Source organism: Passer domesticus, chromosome 3 (assembly GCF_036417665.1).
Source record: "Passer domesticus isolate bPasDom1 chromosome 3, bPasDom1.hap1, whole genome shotgun sequence".
NCBI lineage: Eukaryota > Metazoa > Chordata > Aves > Passeriformes > Passeridae > Passer > Passer domesticus.
The window spans coordinates 2,334,325-2,349,523 of NC_087476.1; the positions used below are offsets into that span (position 1 = coordinate 2,334,325).

Genomic DNA, 15,199 nt, shown 5'->3' on the forward strand with positions numbered 1-15,199 from the left:
CCAAGCAAACAAGGGCACGGGCTCTGAGCTGAGGTGGGGCTCAGGTTTCCAGGGTAATTAATCACATTTCACTCCCCTAATTACCCACCCAGCCAGCTCTGCAGTGAGCTCTTGCCTTGGCATGGACCCCGTGTGTGAGGGCACGAGGCTGGACTTCATTTTCATCAGGAGGCTGATTTATTATCTTACATATTATATTAAAATACTACATTAAAACTGTACTAGAAGTACAGAGAGGGAGAGAAGATCAGAAGGCTACAAAGACAAGAATAGAATAGAATTAGAATAGAATAGAATAGAATAGAGTAGAATAGAATAGAATTAGAATTAGAATAGAATAGAATAGAATAGAATAGAATAGAATAGAATTAGAATAGAACAGAATAGAATAGAGTAGAATAGAATAGAGTAAAATAGAATTAGAATAGAATAGAATAGAATAGAATAGAATAGAATAGAATAGAAGAGAATAGAATAGAATTAGAATAGAACAGAATAGAATAGAGTAGAATAGAATAGAGTAAAATAGAATTAGAATAGAATAGAATAGAATAGAATAGAATAGAATAGAATAGAATGGAATGCATAACAAAATCCTGTGACTGCTCACACGTGGCTGTGACTGGTCACCAACTGAAAACAATCCACATGGACCAATGGAGGATGCACCTGTTGCACTCCACAGCAGCACACAGTTACTGTTTCCATTTCTTCCCTGAGGCTCTCAGCTCCTCAGGACAGGAAAAATCCCAGCAGAGGATTTTCCATAAAATACCACAGCCCCAGTGAGCTCCCGTCGTGCAGAGCTGAAGGGCTTTGCCGGGGCTGTGGGAGCAGGGAACTCCGGAGTCTGTTCCCATTCCTGGGCCATCACTGACCACCCCCCTGTGCTCCCCTGACCCAGGTACACGCCCTGCAGCTACCGGGGCGTGGAGGAGCGCCTGCCTCACGGCAGCACGTCCCGGCTGACCGACCACTCGCGGCACAGCAGCTGCCACCGGCTCAGCGAGCACGGCAGCGCCAGGGACCTCAGCGGCAGCGCGGTGACACACGTCACCCACGGCACCAGCATGAACCGCGTCATCGAGGAGGACGGCACCAGCGCCTGACGGGCACAGGGCTCACCCAGAGGGCCTTCCTCAGCCAGGTGACACCTCGGAGTCATCCTCGGGGCCGGGGCGTCGCCCGCGAGCCGACCTCGCGGGCGTGAGGAGCTGCCTGTGTGCTCTGAGCCTCTCTGGAGGTAATTATTTATTTGGTAACTGTTCCTCGGCGGACACGACTGCTGGATCTCTTATTCCCTGTGGAAAGCAATCCCCCCTTCCTTCTCTGTCCCTGCCCGTGTCCCTCCCTCCGTGGGCTCCGCGCGTCGGGAGGCGCCGAGTCGTGCTGGGAGTTGTTCTGATGAGACTTGAGGGAACTCTGGGTGGCTGAAGGAATCCCTCCGTGCACCTCCCTCCAGGGGACACGCCAGCGCTGCCTGGGGGACGTTTGGGGACACTGGAAAGGCCACAGGAACGGGCGCTGTGGAGAAGGAAGCTCCTCTGAGGATCAGCAGCTCTCCCCAGAGCTGTCCAGGCTCAGTCATCCACAGGGTGGGGGGAAGAGAGGGGCAGGGAAGAGCAATTTTTTTATAACTTGTACTGTCCTTGCTTTTTTTACAAAAGACTATTTAAATTTTCTACTCGTTTACAGTTTCTGTAGGAAGAGATGGGTTTTAAAAGCAGTTACCTAGATATATTCAGCCATTTATTTTTTAGAGTCATGTACAAAAGCTGAGATTGCCTGTTCCTGATCTATTTAAAAAAAAAAAAAGAGATTATGATAGGAAAGCTGAACTTGTCCCCCGAGCAGGAATGTTCTTACAGCCAGAGCTGAGCCTGTTTACAACCCCAGAGCTGGGTGGAGGAGGCTGAGGCCAGCAGGACCAGAGCAGTTTGGTTCATTCAAGGGTGCCCCACCTTCCTTGGGGTGTCAGGCTGCTTTGGGGAGGATTCTCTGTGCTGGGCAAGAACTCCGAGGTGGGTGGGAGGAGAAACTGAGGCAGGAGCTGCCCCCAGAGGGGGACAAGGAGGATGTGGCAGCTGGGAGCCCAGGGCATTCCTTGAGGAGGAGACAGGATCCCCCCTTCAGGGGTCTTGGGTGTGGATCTGCCTCTGCTGTGGCTGTTTTATCCCCTTCTGCAGATTCATTCAGGGAATTCTCAGTTTGGGCTTTTTCCTGTGGAAAGGATCCCTTGGGATACACTGGAGGCAGAATCAAGGATGGTGCTGGAGATCTTCTGGAGCGTCTTCTGTGGAGATTGATCCAGCACCAGGAAGCACTGCTGGTGTGCAAACCTACCTCAGTAATCACTGCTGGGAAGCAAACCCTTCTTTTTGCATTGTCCTTCCACTTTCCCTCCCTGACCTGCTGGAATGTTGGGAAGCACCAGCCTCGAGGGCAGGAGCTGCCCCACAATTAACTCACTTTAATTGCAGCTCATTGCCTGTGTGCTCTGCAATCAGAGGCTGCCCCAGGAGTCTCCCAGGTTTATCCCAGATTGTCTCTCGTGCTTCCACCGGGTCAGGAGGAGAATTCCAATGGAGCCAGCTGGAATGACAGAGCTCTTGGGGAGGGAGGTGCTGCACCCAGGGCCGGGGCAGAGCAGGCTCTGCTTTGCCTGTGTGCTCAGCAAACAGCCCTGGGGCCAGCCCAGGGATAGTCCTGGCTCAGGAAAACCCCAGCCCAGGGATAACTGTCCACATCCAAACGTGTGGAAAAACCCTTTGGAGTGACTGAAACTGGAGAAGCTCCCTGGGTGCCCCAAGGGTGGAACCTCTGCTGTTTCCAGTTGAGCTCCTCCTGACTCGCTGCCTCAAGGGGTGATCCGGTGGAAATCTGGATAAGCTGAGTTTTCCTAAACACTGGAACTGAGCTAAATAAGCTCAAGGGTTTACGTTGATCCTCTTGGCTCGATTTCCAGTATTTTTTTTTAATAAATTGTAGCATTGTTTTGACTTGTTTAGAGACAGGAGCGCTGTTGGAGCTTGGAGAGGGATCTGCTGGAAATGTTAATTTGTGAGGCTCAGTCCCAGTGCTGCTTCCAGGTGGGAATATCGAAGTGCTCCTTGCTGATCCTAAAGGGACAGGCTCCTGTCACCCCGGAGAGCTGATTAAACTCAGATTAAAGTTCTGGCTGGGATTTCTGCCTGCCTGCCCCCTCCCTTCTGCCTTCCACGCTGTGCTCTCCTGGCAGAGCATTCCTCCTGGGAGGAGAGGAATTCTCCCTCACCCATGGAAGAGTGCCCCAGCTCTGCTGCAGCTCCCAAATCACCGTGTCTGAAGTGCATCCCAGCTGGAATGTGGCCCCACCAGCACCCCAGGGATGGGCTCCAGGAGCGTTTTTGGGGTGCTTTGCTGCCTGGTGAGACTCCAGCCCGGGTGCCTGGTCTGTGGGATTGGTGCCAAGCTTTAAATTCCCCCCGAGCTGGAAGGAGGGCGTTCTTTAGTGCCTGAGGTGCTCTGGGCTCCCTGCATGTCCCTGCAGCCACCAAAGCTGGATCCTCTCTCCGGGAATCTGGACAGTGCTGGCTGCTCCAGCTCACCCCAAACTCCTCCCTGTCCCTCCCGCGCACGCGATGGCTGCACCCCAAAACTCTGCTTTTTGAGAATTTTGAGCACAGCTCCTCATCCCCAGTGTTCCCAGGGACCTGCAGCTCCTGCTTTACCAACCCAGCTGCACTGACCACAGATCCTTGTGCTGTTCCTCCTTTCTTAACCCCTTCAGCTCCGGGGAAACATCCCGGATGGGAGCTGCAGTCCCGTTGCATGGGAGAGGCTGCTGCTCTTTTTTAAAGCCTAAACAGCGCAGCAGCAGCAAACAGCCACGTTTGGGTGTCGGTGTGTTTGTGTGCTCCCTTTTCTTCCAGCTCACACCCCGATTTGGTGCTGGAAGCTTTCAGCTCTAGGAGGGGCTGGTGAGCACTGGGAGGCACTGGGAGGCTCGGGCTGAAACCTGCTCAGGCCAAATCCAGCACTGACAGCCCCAGAGCTGCTCCAGCAGGGAGGGGAGGGAAAATCCCTCAGGGAGGGCACAGGGAGAGCAGCCAGGCCGGCCTAGAGCAGTGCCCGAAATCCCTCAGGGAGAGCAGCCAGGCCAGCCTAGAGCAGTGCCCGAAATTCCCTCGGGAAGGGCACAAGGAGAGCAGCCAGGCCGACCTAGAGCAGTGCCCGAAATTCCCTCAGGGAGGGCACAAGGAGAACAGCCAGGCCAGCCTAGAGCAGTGCCCGAAATTCCCTCAGGGAGAGCAGCCAGGCCAGCCTAGAGCAGTGCCCGAAATTCCCTCAGGGAGGGCACAGGGAGAGCAGCCAGGCCAGCCTAGAGCAGTGCCCGAAATTCCCTCGGGAAGGGCACAAGGAGAGCAGCCAGGCCAGCCTAGAGCAGTGCCCGAAATTCCCTCATGAAGGGCACAGGGAGAGCAGCCAGGCCAGCCTAGAGCAGTGCCCGAAATTCCCTCGGGAAGGGCACAGGGAGAGCAGCCAGGCCAGCCTAGAGCAGTGCCCGAAATTCCCTCGGGAAGGGCACAAGGAGAGCAGCCAATCCCACCCCTCCAGGGCAGCTCCAGGGCACCGAGGATCCCATAAACAGCAGGGAGCTCCATCCGTGTGGTGAAACCAGGGCACAGGAGCCATCCCCAGCTCCTCCCGGAGCAGCAGAACGCCCAGTTGAATGTGAAGCTTTACCCCCATCCCCCTGTGCTTCGTTCCTACCGGGATCAGGATGGTTTTCCCCCCGGGGCGCGGCGTTTCCCCGGTTTTTGCTCCCTGCATGGGTCCCTCCTGTGGTGACAACGCCCAGCTCCTCAGGAGAGGGGAAGGAGCTCCCCGAGAGCTCCACGTGTGGAATGTGCGGGGCAGTCGCTGCCCTGGCTGACCCCGCTTGCACTCGGCTCTTGCTAGACTTGTTTACAGTAGTCCAGTGTGGGTTTTGTAACGTTTTAATTTTTAGCACTTTAACTGTGAGTGTACAAACTGGTTCCCCTTGTAGTTGGTGTACATTTTCATTTTAGACCTTCGGAAGTTTTTAATAAAACGATGGAAAAACTCTGGCAGCGGATTTTCAATTCTTCTCCTGTGGGTGTAATCCAACCCCCCCTTAAAATCCCAGCTCAGCAGCAGTTGAGATATAAAGGTTAAAGAATTAAATACCGGATTTTACTCTGGCCAGCAGCTCTGTGAATTTGAAGAAAGACTTTCTAGACTTAATCTCCCTGCAGTATCGGCACTCGTGGACGCCGGGCACCCTTCCAGCAAACACAGAGCTCTGGCAGATCTCGGGCTCTGGGTCCTTTTACACGAACAGACCTCTCCAGCACCAGCGTTCCACAGGCAGGGAGCAGCAAACAGGTCTGGGAGCAGCAGTGCCGGGGATGTTTGGGGGTTTTTGTTGCCAAATCCAAGCCGAGGACAGGATGACTGATCGATCTGAGGGAGCTGTCTGGCACTTGGGCGGTTGTTTGGGTTGGAAGCCTTCTGCTGAGTCTTGCATGGCTGGTGGTGAAATAACTCCTCTCACTAATTACTGCTGCTGCTTCAGGTCTCTCTTTTTAGAGAGATAGTTCAGGGGTGAAACTTCAGGAGCTGCTGCTCTGCTCCATCTGCCCTGGGAGCCGAGGCCAGTTCAGACCCCCGGGCTGGGATTAGGGGCGGGGGTGTTTCAGTCACGATCACATTCCTGACGCACTTTAACACCCCATTGCAGTTTTGGGGCCAGCTTTGTCTCAGCTCTGCCAGCTCCTGCCCTTGTTGTGGTTTCTTCTCCAATTTAAAGATATGGCCGTGCACTAATCCTAAAGACAACGAAATCATTGAATCATGGAATGGTTTGGGTGGGAAGGGACCTTAAATTGAACTCGTGATTCTGTTCCCCTGCCATGGGCAGGGACACCTTCACTGTCCCAGGGTGTTCCAAGCCCCGTCCAGCCCAGCCTTGGGCACTGCCAGGGATCCAGGGCAGCCACAGCTCCTCTGGGCACCCTGTGCCAGGGCCTCCCCACCCTCACAGAGAAGGATTTTTTCCTCCCATCCAATCTGAACCCACTCCAAGAAATCATTGGTAACAAAAAGCTGAAACAAAATAGGTGGAAATAGAAGGATCTTTTTAATAAAAAGTCATTTTTTAGGAGTTATCTGCAGCCCAGAGGGATAAAAGCACCAGCCCTGGAGTGTGACCGGCTGGGATCCAGCGCCCTGGGCAACTGGTCTGACTGGTTTTCGTGACAACACTCCAGACACCTTGGATTGATCCTCAGGCTCCAGGTTCAGTGCTGTGCACCCCTGCACCCACGTCCTGCTGCTGCTGCCCCACTGCATCCCTGCTCCCCTCATCCCCCGGGGACACCCCCGGCAGGGAAAGCTGCTTTCTCCTCACCCTTCTCCCTGAGTTTGGGTTTTATGAGATCTCCCCTTCCCCTTGGCCTCCTGCCCCATTTCTGCCTCCGCACATCCCCCCTGCAGCATTTCAGAGCCTCCACATCAGGAGCTGGTTTAAAATATTTCCAGGGTCTGCCAGGAGAGTGCTGCGTGGATGCTCAGCAGCTTGGAGCTGTCCTGACACTGAAATGGTGGCAGAGCTGAAGAAGGATGGATCTGCGGTGCCAAATGGTTGCCAGCCTCTTCCCAAGCTGCTCTAATGCAATATTTTAAATATAAATATATTCATATTGCTGTTAGGTGCAGACATACCCTCCTCTGCTTCCTGTTCAGTGCTGCTGCAGAGGGTTCCTGCTTCGGGAGAACGTGCTGAAAAAACCCCTTAAGGCCCTGAATTGCAACATAATCCAGCTCCAAATCCCACCTGGAATCCGCCAGAAGGGACGAGCCCCAACATTCCCCAGGATGCCTTGAAAGCCCTCTGATGTGATGTGATAAGGCTCAGTCCCTGCCAAAACACACAGAACATCTGTTCGGCTGCACAAAGGGGGTTAGGGAAAAGTTAACCTTGCTCCTCAGTTTTCAGTTTTGTTCTTCTTTGCAGGGTGGGTTTGGGGCTTTCCCTTTTTTTCTTTTTTGGGGTGGTCCCCAGCCTCTGAGGATGATGGGGACAATGGCACACAGGGAACAAGGCTCCTGGAAGAGCAATAAAATCTGGGGCTAACCAAGAGTTTGGAAGTCTGGTGATGAGAGGAAACGCCCTCAAGCTGTGCCGGGGGGGATTCGGGTTGGACACAGGAGGAATTTCCTGACAGAAAACATTGGCAGAGGCTGCCCAGGGAGGCGGTGGAGTCCCCACCCCACCGGTGGCACTCAGGGCGAGGTGGTGACCACTCAAAACTCGGACTCGATGATCTCAGAGAAGACTTCTGAGACCTCTTCCTACCTCAACGATTCTGTGAAAACCAGAAACCAGTTCGTTTTCAACTCCTTTTTTTTTTCCCACTTGAAATGTTTCTCCCTAAAATGAAGAACCTGTTTGTCCCACAAAAACCCCCGGCTCTCTCTGGGGTGACCCGACCTCGGCAGCAGCGCTGCTCGGGCAGGTGAAGGGTTAACCCCGGTCTTTGGGATCCTTTGACTGCGGGCAGAGCTCCCGAGTCCCGCCGAGCTCGTTAGTGCGGAGCGGGGAGAAGGACGGGCGATAATCGCAGTGACGGCCCCGGAGCCGCGAGCAATCCGCGGCGGCACAGCGAGGGGTGCCGGGTCACCCCAAAACCCTGACCCTGTCACTCAGCGCCCTGACCCCCGACCTGCCCGCGGGGCTCTGCTCCCTCCGGCCGCTGGGGAGGGATTTTCATCCCCGTGCGGAGCTGGAAAAGCTGCGACTGGCAGGAAGGAAAATTGTGTTTTTCGCTGGAAGCGCGGGAGGGAGGAGCCCGGCGGTGACAGGGGTGTCACAGGGACGCCTCGAGCAGCCGTAAATCGAATTCCCAGCGCTGCTCCTGCCCCAGACCCTCCGGGGCTTTGCATCCAAGTCGGGTCAGGAGCAGAAAAAGCTGCTCCATGCCACGAGCCCATGTGCCAATACTGGGCTCAAGCAGCTCCTGGCAACAGGAGAGCCCCTTGTCCTCCTCTGCTCCCGCTGTAATCAGAGCTCCTTGGACAATTGTTTCCCCTGCACCCGTTTTCCCATCCTTAAATGCTTTTTCTTCATCCCAGGACGGAGAATTTGGGTCCTTTTGAAAGAGCTCCTGGAGCAGCGCTGGGTGCGGGGAGGATGCTCTGCCGTGCGGGATGGAGGGATGCTCGTTCCGGGCAGGAATTGCTGCTTGGGATGCTCGCAGAATCCTCCAGCAGTTCCAGCTGGAAGGTTTGGGAGGATTTTATGGGAGGAGCCCCGATGCTGATCCAGCGCAGGGTCCTGAGTGCCCCCATCGGCCCTTGGGATCCCACCGCAGCTTTTCCAGCCAAACCGCGGGGCAGAACCCCCCGCGCTGCCCTGGAAGAGGAAAATCCCCAGGGAAAGGGGGGTCCCTGTGTGAGCAGGGGGCTGGGACACCGCCCGGCCCCACCGCTGGGTTTGGGGGCCCACGGGGGCTCCTTGGGGCCGGGACGAGAACCAGCCCCGGGAAGCGGCATCCCGAGGCCGGCGGGGATTTCTGAGGCAACAGTGCCACCCTGTGCACAGCGACACGGAGGGACGGCAGGCGGGAAGGTGGCCGTGGTGGCACCGGGGAGCAGCACCCAGGGGTGGGGAAACATCCGTGGATAGGGCAGGAAAAGGGTGGCATTCCCACGAGAGTCACTCGATCCCACTGCAGCTGGGATCCTGCAGAGACCAGAAATGTCCCCATAAATGTGGTTTGTAGGGAGCTGGAGAATCGTGGAATGTGCAGAAATCACCTCAAACTCGGCTGGGATCCTGCAGAGACAGAAATGTCCCTACAAATGTGGTTTGTAGGGAGCTGGAGAATCGTGGAATGTGCAGAAATCACCTCAAACTCGGCTGGGATCCTGCAGAGACCAGAAATGTCCCCATAAATGTGGTTTGTAGGGAGCTGGAGAATCGTGGAAAGTGCAGAAATCACATCAAAGTCAGCTGGGATCCTGCAGAGGACAGAAATGTCTGTGGTTTGTAGGGACACCATGAGAGCTGGAGAGTCATGGAAAGTGCAGAAATCACATCAAACTCAGCTGGGATGCTGCAGAGACAGAAATGTCCCTACAAATGTGGTTTGTAGGGAGCTGGAGAGTCGTGGAAAGTGCAGAAATCACATCAAACTCGGCTGGGATTCTGCAGAGGACAGAACTGTCTGTGGTTTGTAGGGACACTGTGAGAGCTGGAGAATCATGGAATGTGCAGAAATCACCTCAAACTCGGCTGGGATCCTGCAGAGACAGAAATGTCCCTACAAATGTGGTTTGTAGGGACACCGTGAGAGCTGGAGAATCACGGAATGTGCAGAAATCCCCTCAAACTCGTCTCTTCCTGGAGCTGCAGACTGCAGTTCTGTGCTGATTTATGCTTTTCCCAACTTTTCTGCAGTGCCTGGGCCGCAGAGTCCCCTCCTCTGCTCCAGGTCGTGCCCTGGGGGAGATGTGGGGACGGCAGGGCCGTGTCCCATCAGTGACCCCGCAGGAGGAGCCCCGGGAGGGACCGGCAGCACCCGGGGGGATCTGGGATGATTTAATTGTCACAGTCGATAATTTAGTTGTGTGTGGCCTCCAGGAGGGCTGGGGAGAAGCAATTCTTTTGTGTGGGTGTCCCCACCACCTTGGAGACCAGAAAGAGCCCCGTGGGTGCCCCCCGACACCCCGGGGACCCCAGGGAGCCCCCAGGTGCAGCTCCTGTGAAATGAGAGCCGGGGGAGGGAGCAGAGCCCTGTCCTGGCCTCAGCTGCCCAGGATTTCTCAGCACATTTCAATCCCCCATCACACCCCAGCTCCCTCCAGACTGCGCCAGGTGTCAAACGGGACAAGAAGATTTTGGGACAATTCTAGGGTCAGGTTTTGCTGTTTTGGTTCCTCCCTAAGTGTGCACACAGCTGAGGGCACAAGTGCAAATCCACACACCCTGTATGGCCCCACCAAGGCTGCTGGGGAGGCATCCCCATCCTATAGGGGCCATATGGGATCCTCAGGCTGGGAAAGGAAAATGGGAAAGGAAAATGGGAAAGGAAAATGGGAAAGGAAAATGGGAAAGGAAAATGGGAGAGGAAAGGAAAGGAAAGGAAAGGAAAGGAAAGGAAAGGAAAGGAAAGGAAAGGAAAGGAAAGGAAAGGAAAGGAAAGGAAAGGAAAGGAAAGGAAAGGAAAGGAAAGGAAAGGAAAGGAAAGGAAAGGAAAGGAAAGGAAAGGAAAGGAAAGGAAAATAGGAAAGGAAAATAGGAAAGGAAAATAGGAAAGGAAAATAGGAAAGGAAAATAGGAAAGGAAAATGGGAAAGGAAAATGGGAAAGGAAAGGAAAAAGGAGGAAAAAGGAGGAAAAAGGTCCCCAGATCATGGAAATAAATAATGGGGGAGCAGCAGGGTATTTTGGAGAGACAGTTTTGCAGGGAATCTCCAGTGAGCTGGAGATGCAGCCACTTCCCTCTCTTGGGTTCTAAAGGCCAATCTTTAGGGAATAACAGACATGAACCTCTTAGCTGGTGCTGTCAGTGCCTGTCGCTGATGAGCTGATTAAAATCGAGTGGGAAAGATTAAATTTGCCCCCCAAAAGGTCCCCCAGGAGCTGCAGGTGATGGAGAGGAGATGGTCCTTGCTGGCTTTGCTCTTCCCTGCCCATTTCACAGACCTGGATGTTCCACAGAAATGTTTCCAGCCTCTGTAATCTCCACAAATTCCATCCCTGTGCTCCACTGGATTGTCTGTGCCCGAGCTGCCACCTGGAGCTGGAGGAAATGGTGCCAGGAAAACCAGTTAGAGGGAAAATTTCTCAAAAAGGAGCCCCTGTCCCCATCCTTGGTCACTCCCTGGGGACATTCAGAATGTTTTGCTTTATTTAAGGTGTTCAGAACAGGCATTGCTGCTCCGGACATGAGACTTGACAAGCATACCAGGAAAACACAGGATTTCCTGGGATTTGAGGAATACTTGCAGCCCTCCCCAGAATTTGGCCAAATTTTGACTGGGACAGGGACACTGATGTCCACAGAGTCACACCCCTGCCCCTGGGAAGAAACAGGAGCCTGTAGAAAGAGGAACAGAATGGGGAATTGGGTTGAAAAAGAAGATTTTGGGTCAGAAGGAGCTACTGGCAGGGTCTGAAATGTCCCTTCACATCTGCAGCAGACACAAGGTGGCATCAGAAAGCCAAGTCCTTCCTGGGAGGCTTCTCCTGCCGTGGAAAAGAGAGAGAGGAGAGGCAGGCGTGCACACACCTGATTGCTGTGCCTCTGGCTGTCCTCAGAGTCCCTCAGCAATTCCCCTCCTGTCACAGGTGAGTCTTTTCCAGGTCTTGTCCGTGACCTGCAGTTGCTTCTCCTGCCAGAAATAATCTCAGGAATTACGTGAGTGGATCCTGATGCAAACTGGGAATGTGGATCAAGGCTTGTGAGGTCTCACTTGCTGTTATTTGTGCTTTAATCCCATTTTTGGGGTGATCCCACCGTGGCTGGGTGCAGGATCATCACCCCACTGGGATCATCACCCCACTGGGATCATCACCTCACTGGGATCCTCACCCCACTGGGATCATCACCTCACTGGGATCATCACCCCACTGGGATCATCATCCCACTGGGATCCTCATCCCACTGGGATCATCACCCCACTGGGATCATCACACCACTGGGATCATCACCCCACTGGGATCATCACCCCACTGGGATCATCATCCCACTTTTCCTCAGGGTTTTGCAGAGTTTTTGCTTGGCCTCCAAGCAGGGCTCAGCAGAGCAGGGCTGACCCAGCGAGGTCAAGCCACAAAGTCTCGTTAATATTTAGGTGATTCTGCCACAGAACTGCATTAATTATCCACCCGAGATGAATTAATTACCCACCTGAGAGGCATTAATTACCTTTCCAAGCAGCCTGGGCACAGAGGAGAGGAGATGCCTGTGGGGAGAAGCAGGGCAGAAGGAGTCAGGAGTGGGGCTGTGACCCAGAGTCCCCAAACCCACGCTGGCCCCACGTCCTCCTGCAACACCCATGGGTACTCCAGCCCACCAATCTATACATCTCCAGTCCATCATTCCATACATCTCCAGCCCATCATTCCATACATTTCCAGTCCATCATTCCATACATCTCCAGCCCATCATTCCATACATCTCCAGCCCATCATTCCCTACATTTCCAGCCCATCATTCCATACATCTCCAGCCCATTTATCCATACATTTCCTGTTCATTTATCCATACATTTCCAGCCCACCAATCCACACATTTCCAGCCCATCATTCCATACATTTCTAGTCCATTTATCCACACATTTCCAGCCCATCATTCCATACATCTCCAGTCCATAATTCCATACATTTCCAGCCCATCATTCCATACATTTCCATACCTACAGACCACTCTGTTTGTGTGTGACAATTCCTCACAACGGGAATGCTCTGAACCTCTCACCTCCAGCCACGAGTTTCACCCCAAGAGCTGATGTGCCCCAACCTCTCCCCTTCCTCTCCAAACCAGTGCTTCCCATTTCTTTTCCAGAGGTGTTTTGGGTTCTGCCTGAGAAGAGAAGGTTCTGGAGAGATCCTAGAGGCCTGAAGGAGAGCTGGAGAGGGACTGGGGACAAGGGGTGGAGGGACAGGACACACGGAATGGCTTGAGGGCAGGGATGGACGGGATTTGGGAAGGAATTCCTTCCTGTAAAGGTGGGGAGGCCCTGGAGTAGAATTCCCAGAGAAGCTGTGGCTGCCCCTGGATCCCTGGGAATGTCCAAGGCCGGGCTGGATGGGGCTTGGAGCAGCCTGGGACAGTGGGAGGTGTCCCTGACCATGGCAGGGGTGTGGAATATTGCGATATTTAAGGTCCCTTCCAAAGCAAAGCATTTTAGGATTCTAAGTTTTTACACATACATAAACATATATAAATATATTAAAATATATAAATATATATATGCACACACACAAAATATGTGCGTACCAGATATTAATAAAATTATATCCATACATATATGAATATATATTAATATATATATGAATAAAAAGTTATTTAACACCACGTACACATACCTATCCACACAGCGATATCCATTTATCCTGTTAGAGCCCCAAATCACCCTGCGGGTCGGGTCCCCTTCCCCCCCGAGGGCGCGGGAGGTGCCACCAGAGGGCACCGCGGCCCCGTTTTTGGGCGCCGCTTCCCAGAATGCAGCGAGAGGGGCCGGGGGCTCCGGGGCTCCGCACGCCGGGCTGCGGCCGCGGGGACAGCGCGGGGACCGCGCGGGGACAGCGCGGGGACAGCGCGGGGACAGCGCGGGGACAGCGCGGGGCTCCGCACGCCGGGCTGCGGCCGCGGGGACCGCGCGGGGACCGCGCGGGGACAGCGCGGGGACAGCGCGGGGACAGCGCGGGGCTCCGCACGCCGGGCTGCGGCCGCGGGGACAGCGCGGGGACCGCGCGGGGACAGCGCGGGGACAGCGCGGGGACAGCGCGGGGCTCCGCACGCCGGGCTGCGGCCGCGGGGACCGCGCGGGGACAGCGCGGGGACAGCGCGGGGCTCCGCGGCCCCGCCGCCAGGTAAGCGCTGCTCCCCGGGCGCCTCGGTGTTATCTCATTTCATTTCATTTTATACTATGTTATTTTATTTGATTTATCTGCTTTTTTATTATTATTATTTTTAGTTTATTGGTTTAGCTTTTAATTTTTCCCCCCATTAATTTTAATATTTTATTTATGTATTGTATTCTACTTTATAATTATTCCCACACAGGAGGGGAGCAGCAGCAGCCCCTCCCGGGATGGCTCCCTCTTGGAGGGGACCCATCCTCCTCCTCCTTTCCCCTCCCGATCCCGGGATGGAAATGTCCATCCCAGGGGCTGAGCGTGTTCCTGGGGCTGGGGGCGTTTGGGGACTGTTTTTTTTTTTTTCCAGTGGGATGAACCCTGGCTGAGCCGGCAGCTGCCTTCTTGGAGGGGGGAGTGGGCTTTGATCCAGGTCCCCGAAGTTGGGGGAACTCGTGCCGGTGGCGCTGGGGCGGCAGCGGCTCCTTCCTCTCCCGCTGCGCCGGGATGGTGCAACATAAATTCGGATTAATGTGACGGCTGCGAGGAAACAGCGGGCGGGGGCTGCTCTGCCCCCGCTGAAAGTTGCGTTCGAGTTTGGCAATTTGGGCCGTGGGGGAAATTGGAGGCTTTGGAAGGGCTCCTTCGGAGCAAGGAGAAATCCCTGCAGGGAGGGGAGCCGGGAAGGGTCGGAGAGGAGGCGAGGGATGCCCGGGAGCAGAGGAATGGTTTGGGCTGCTCTTAAAGAGGATCTCGGCAGCGCTGGTGTCGTGGTACCTCCATGGTTCACGGGTTAATTCTTGTCTGGGATGTGAACCAGGAGAGTGGGGCAGAGCAAAAGGACTTGCAGAAGTCAGGATGCTCTGGTCCCGGTTCTCCATCTCTCTGGAGTTGTGCTTTGAGTTGCTTAAAAACCTGGTTTGCACAAAAGCCCCCAGACAGAGCAGCATGAAAGAAATTTTTCCTGAGCCAGCGAGGGAAGCTGGACCCGAGCTAAAGCAAATAAACTTGTATTTCATCATGCCGGGGCTGGGATTCTTTGTGTTCCGCTCTGCCCTGGGCAGTCTGGGCTCCGCACAGCCCCGTCCAACCTTCACCTTCAAATGCGCCTCAGCGGCCGAGCAAAGAAACTTCTGCTCCTTCGTGCAAACCTGGCTCCCCGCGGGGGCTGCTCGGGCTTTCCTCCGCGTGTTCCTGGGCTGCTGCAGGAAGGGGCTTTGCAGGGTTTGAGCTCCAGGCTGAGCTGCCGCAGACGTGGGAAGTGTGAGCATGGCTGACCCGGCGGGGCTGTGCGGCAGCCGGAGCCCGGGGCCGGGAGGGAAAGGTGCTGCAAAGGAGGGGAGATGGTCATTTTACCCCTGCTGAAAGCAGGAGGTGCTGCAAAGGAGGGGAAATGGTCATTTTACCCCTGCTGAAAGCAGGAGGTGCTGCAAAGGAGGGAAATTGGTCATTTTATCCCTGCTAAAAGCAGGAGGTGCTGAGGTGTTTGTCTGTCCGTCCCCGTTGCTGCAGCCCCGGCCAGGTCTGGGCACTGTGTCCCAGTGATCCCGGGAATGTCCACAGCAGGAGCTGAGGGGATTTCAGGGATGAAGGTGCTACACATCATTGT

At 54.6% G+C, this 15,199-nt stretch overlaps 3 protein-coding genes across 11 annotated transcripts in view; 2 read left to right on the forward strand and 1 right to left on the reverse strand.

Moving 5' to 3' along the window:
* FZD3 (frizzled class receptor 3) overlaps positions 1-5,093 on the forward strand; it is a 66,635-nt gene extending 61,542 nt beyond the window's left edge. For 4 of the 8 annotated variants that reach the window (XM_064411542.1, XM_064411544.1, XM_064411545.1 and 1 more), the window contains one exon: positions 905-5,093. In XM_064411542.1, the coding sequence (XP_064267612.1) occupies positions 905-1,109 (205 nt within the window). In that variant the 3' untranslated portion in view covers positions 1,110-5,093. The remainder of the gene's footprint in view (positions 1-904) is intronic. The other 4 variants (XR_010357852.1, XR_010357851.1, XR_010357850.1 and 1 more) reach the window with 4 other exon arrangements.
* A 131-nt stretch (positions 5,094-5,224) lies between these two features.
* LOC135298272 (uncharacterized) lies at positions 5,225-14,373 on the reverse strand. The gene is made up of 9 exons (XM_064415878.1): positions 14,368-14,373; positions 13,982-14,087; positions 13,496-13,612; positions 13,099-13,462; positions 12,488-12,592; positions 11,918-11,972; positions 11,297-11,446; positions 10,711-10,807; positions 5,225-5,831 (listed from the first exon to the last, which is right to left on the reverse strand). The coding sequence occupies exons 1-9, from the start codon at positions 14,371-14,373 to the stop codon at positions 5,602-5,604; spliced, it is 1,230 nt and encodes a 409-aa protein (XP_064271948.1). The 3' UTR covers positions 5,225-5,601.
* EXTL3 (exostosin like glycosyltransferase 3) overlaps positions 13,485-15,199 on the forward strand; it is a 134,382-nt gene continuing 132,667 nt past the window's right edge. For both annotated transcript variants that reach the window (XM_064411533.1, XM_064411538.1), the window contains exon 1: positions 13,485-13,605. The gene's annotated coding sequence lies outside the window, so the exon portion shown is untranslated. The remainder of the gene's footprint in view (positions 13,606-15,199) is intronic.

What these genes read in the sequence shown, in the direction of transcription:
- LOC135298272 (XM_064415878.1), bottom strand. An exon ending in GTCCCCGCGCTGTCCCCGCG is followed by an intron (nt 13,463 to 13,495) that starts CTGTCCCCGCGC and finishes GCTGTCCCCGCG; the next exon opens with GCCGCAGCCCGGCGTGCGGA. An exon ending in CATTTCTGTGGAACATCCAG is followed by an intron (nt 5,832 to 10,710) that starts GTCTGTGAAATG and finishes CGTTGTCTTTAG; the next exon opens with GATTAGTGCACGGCCATATC.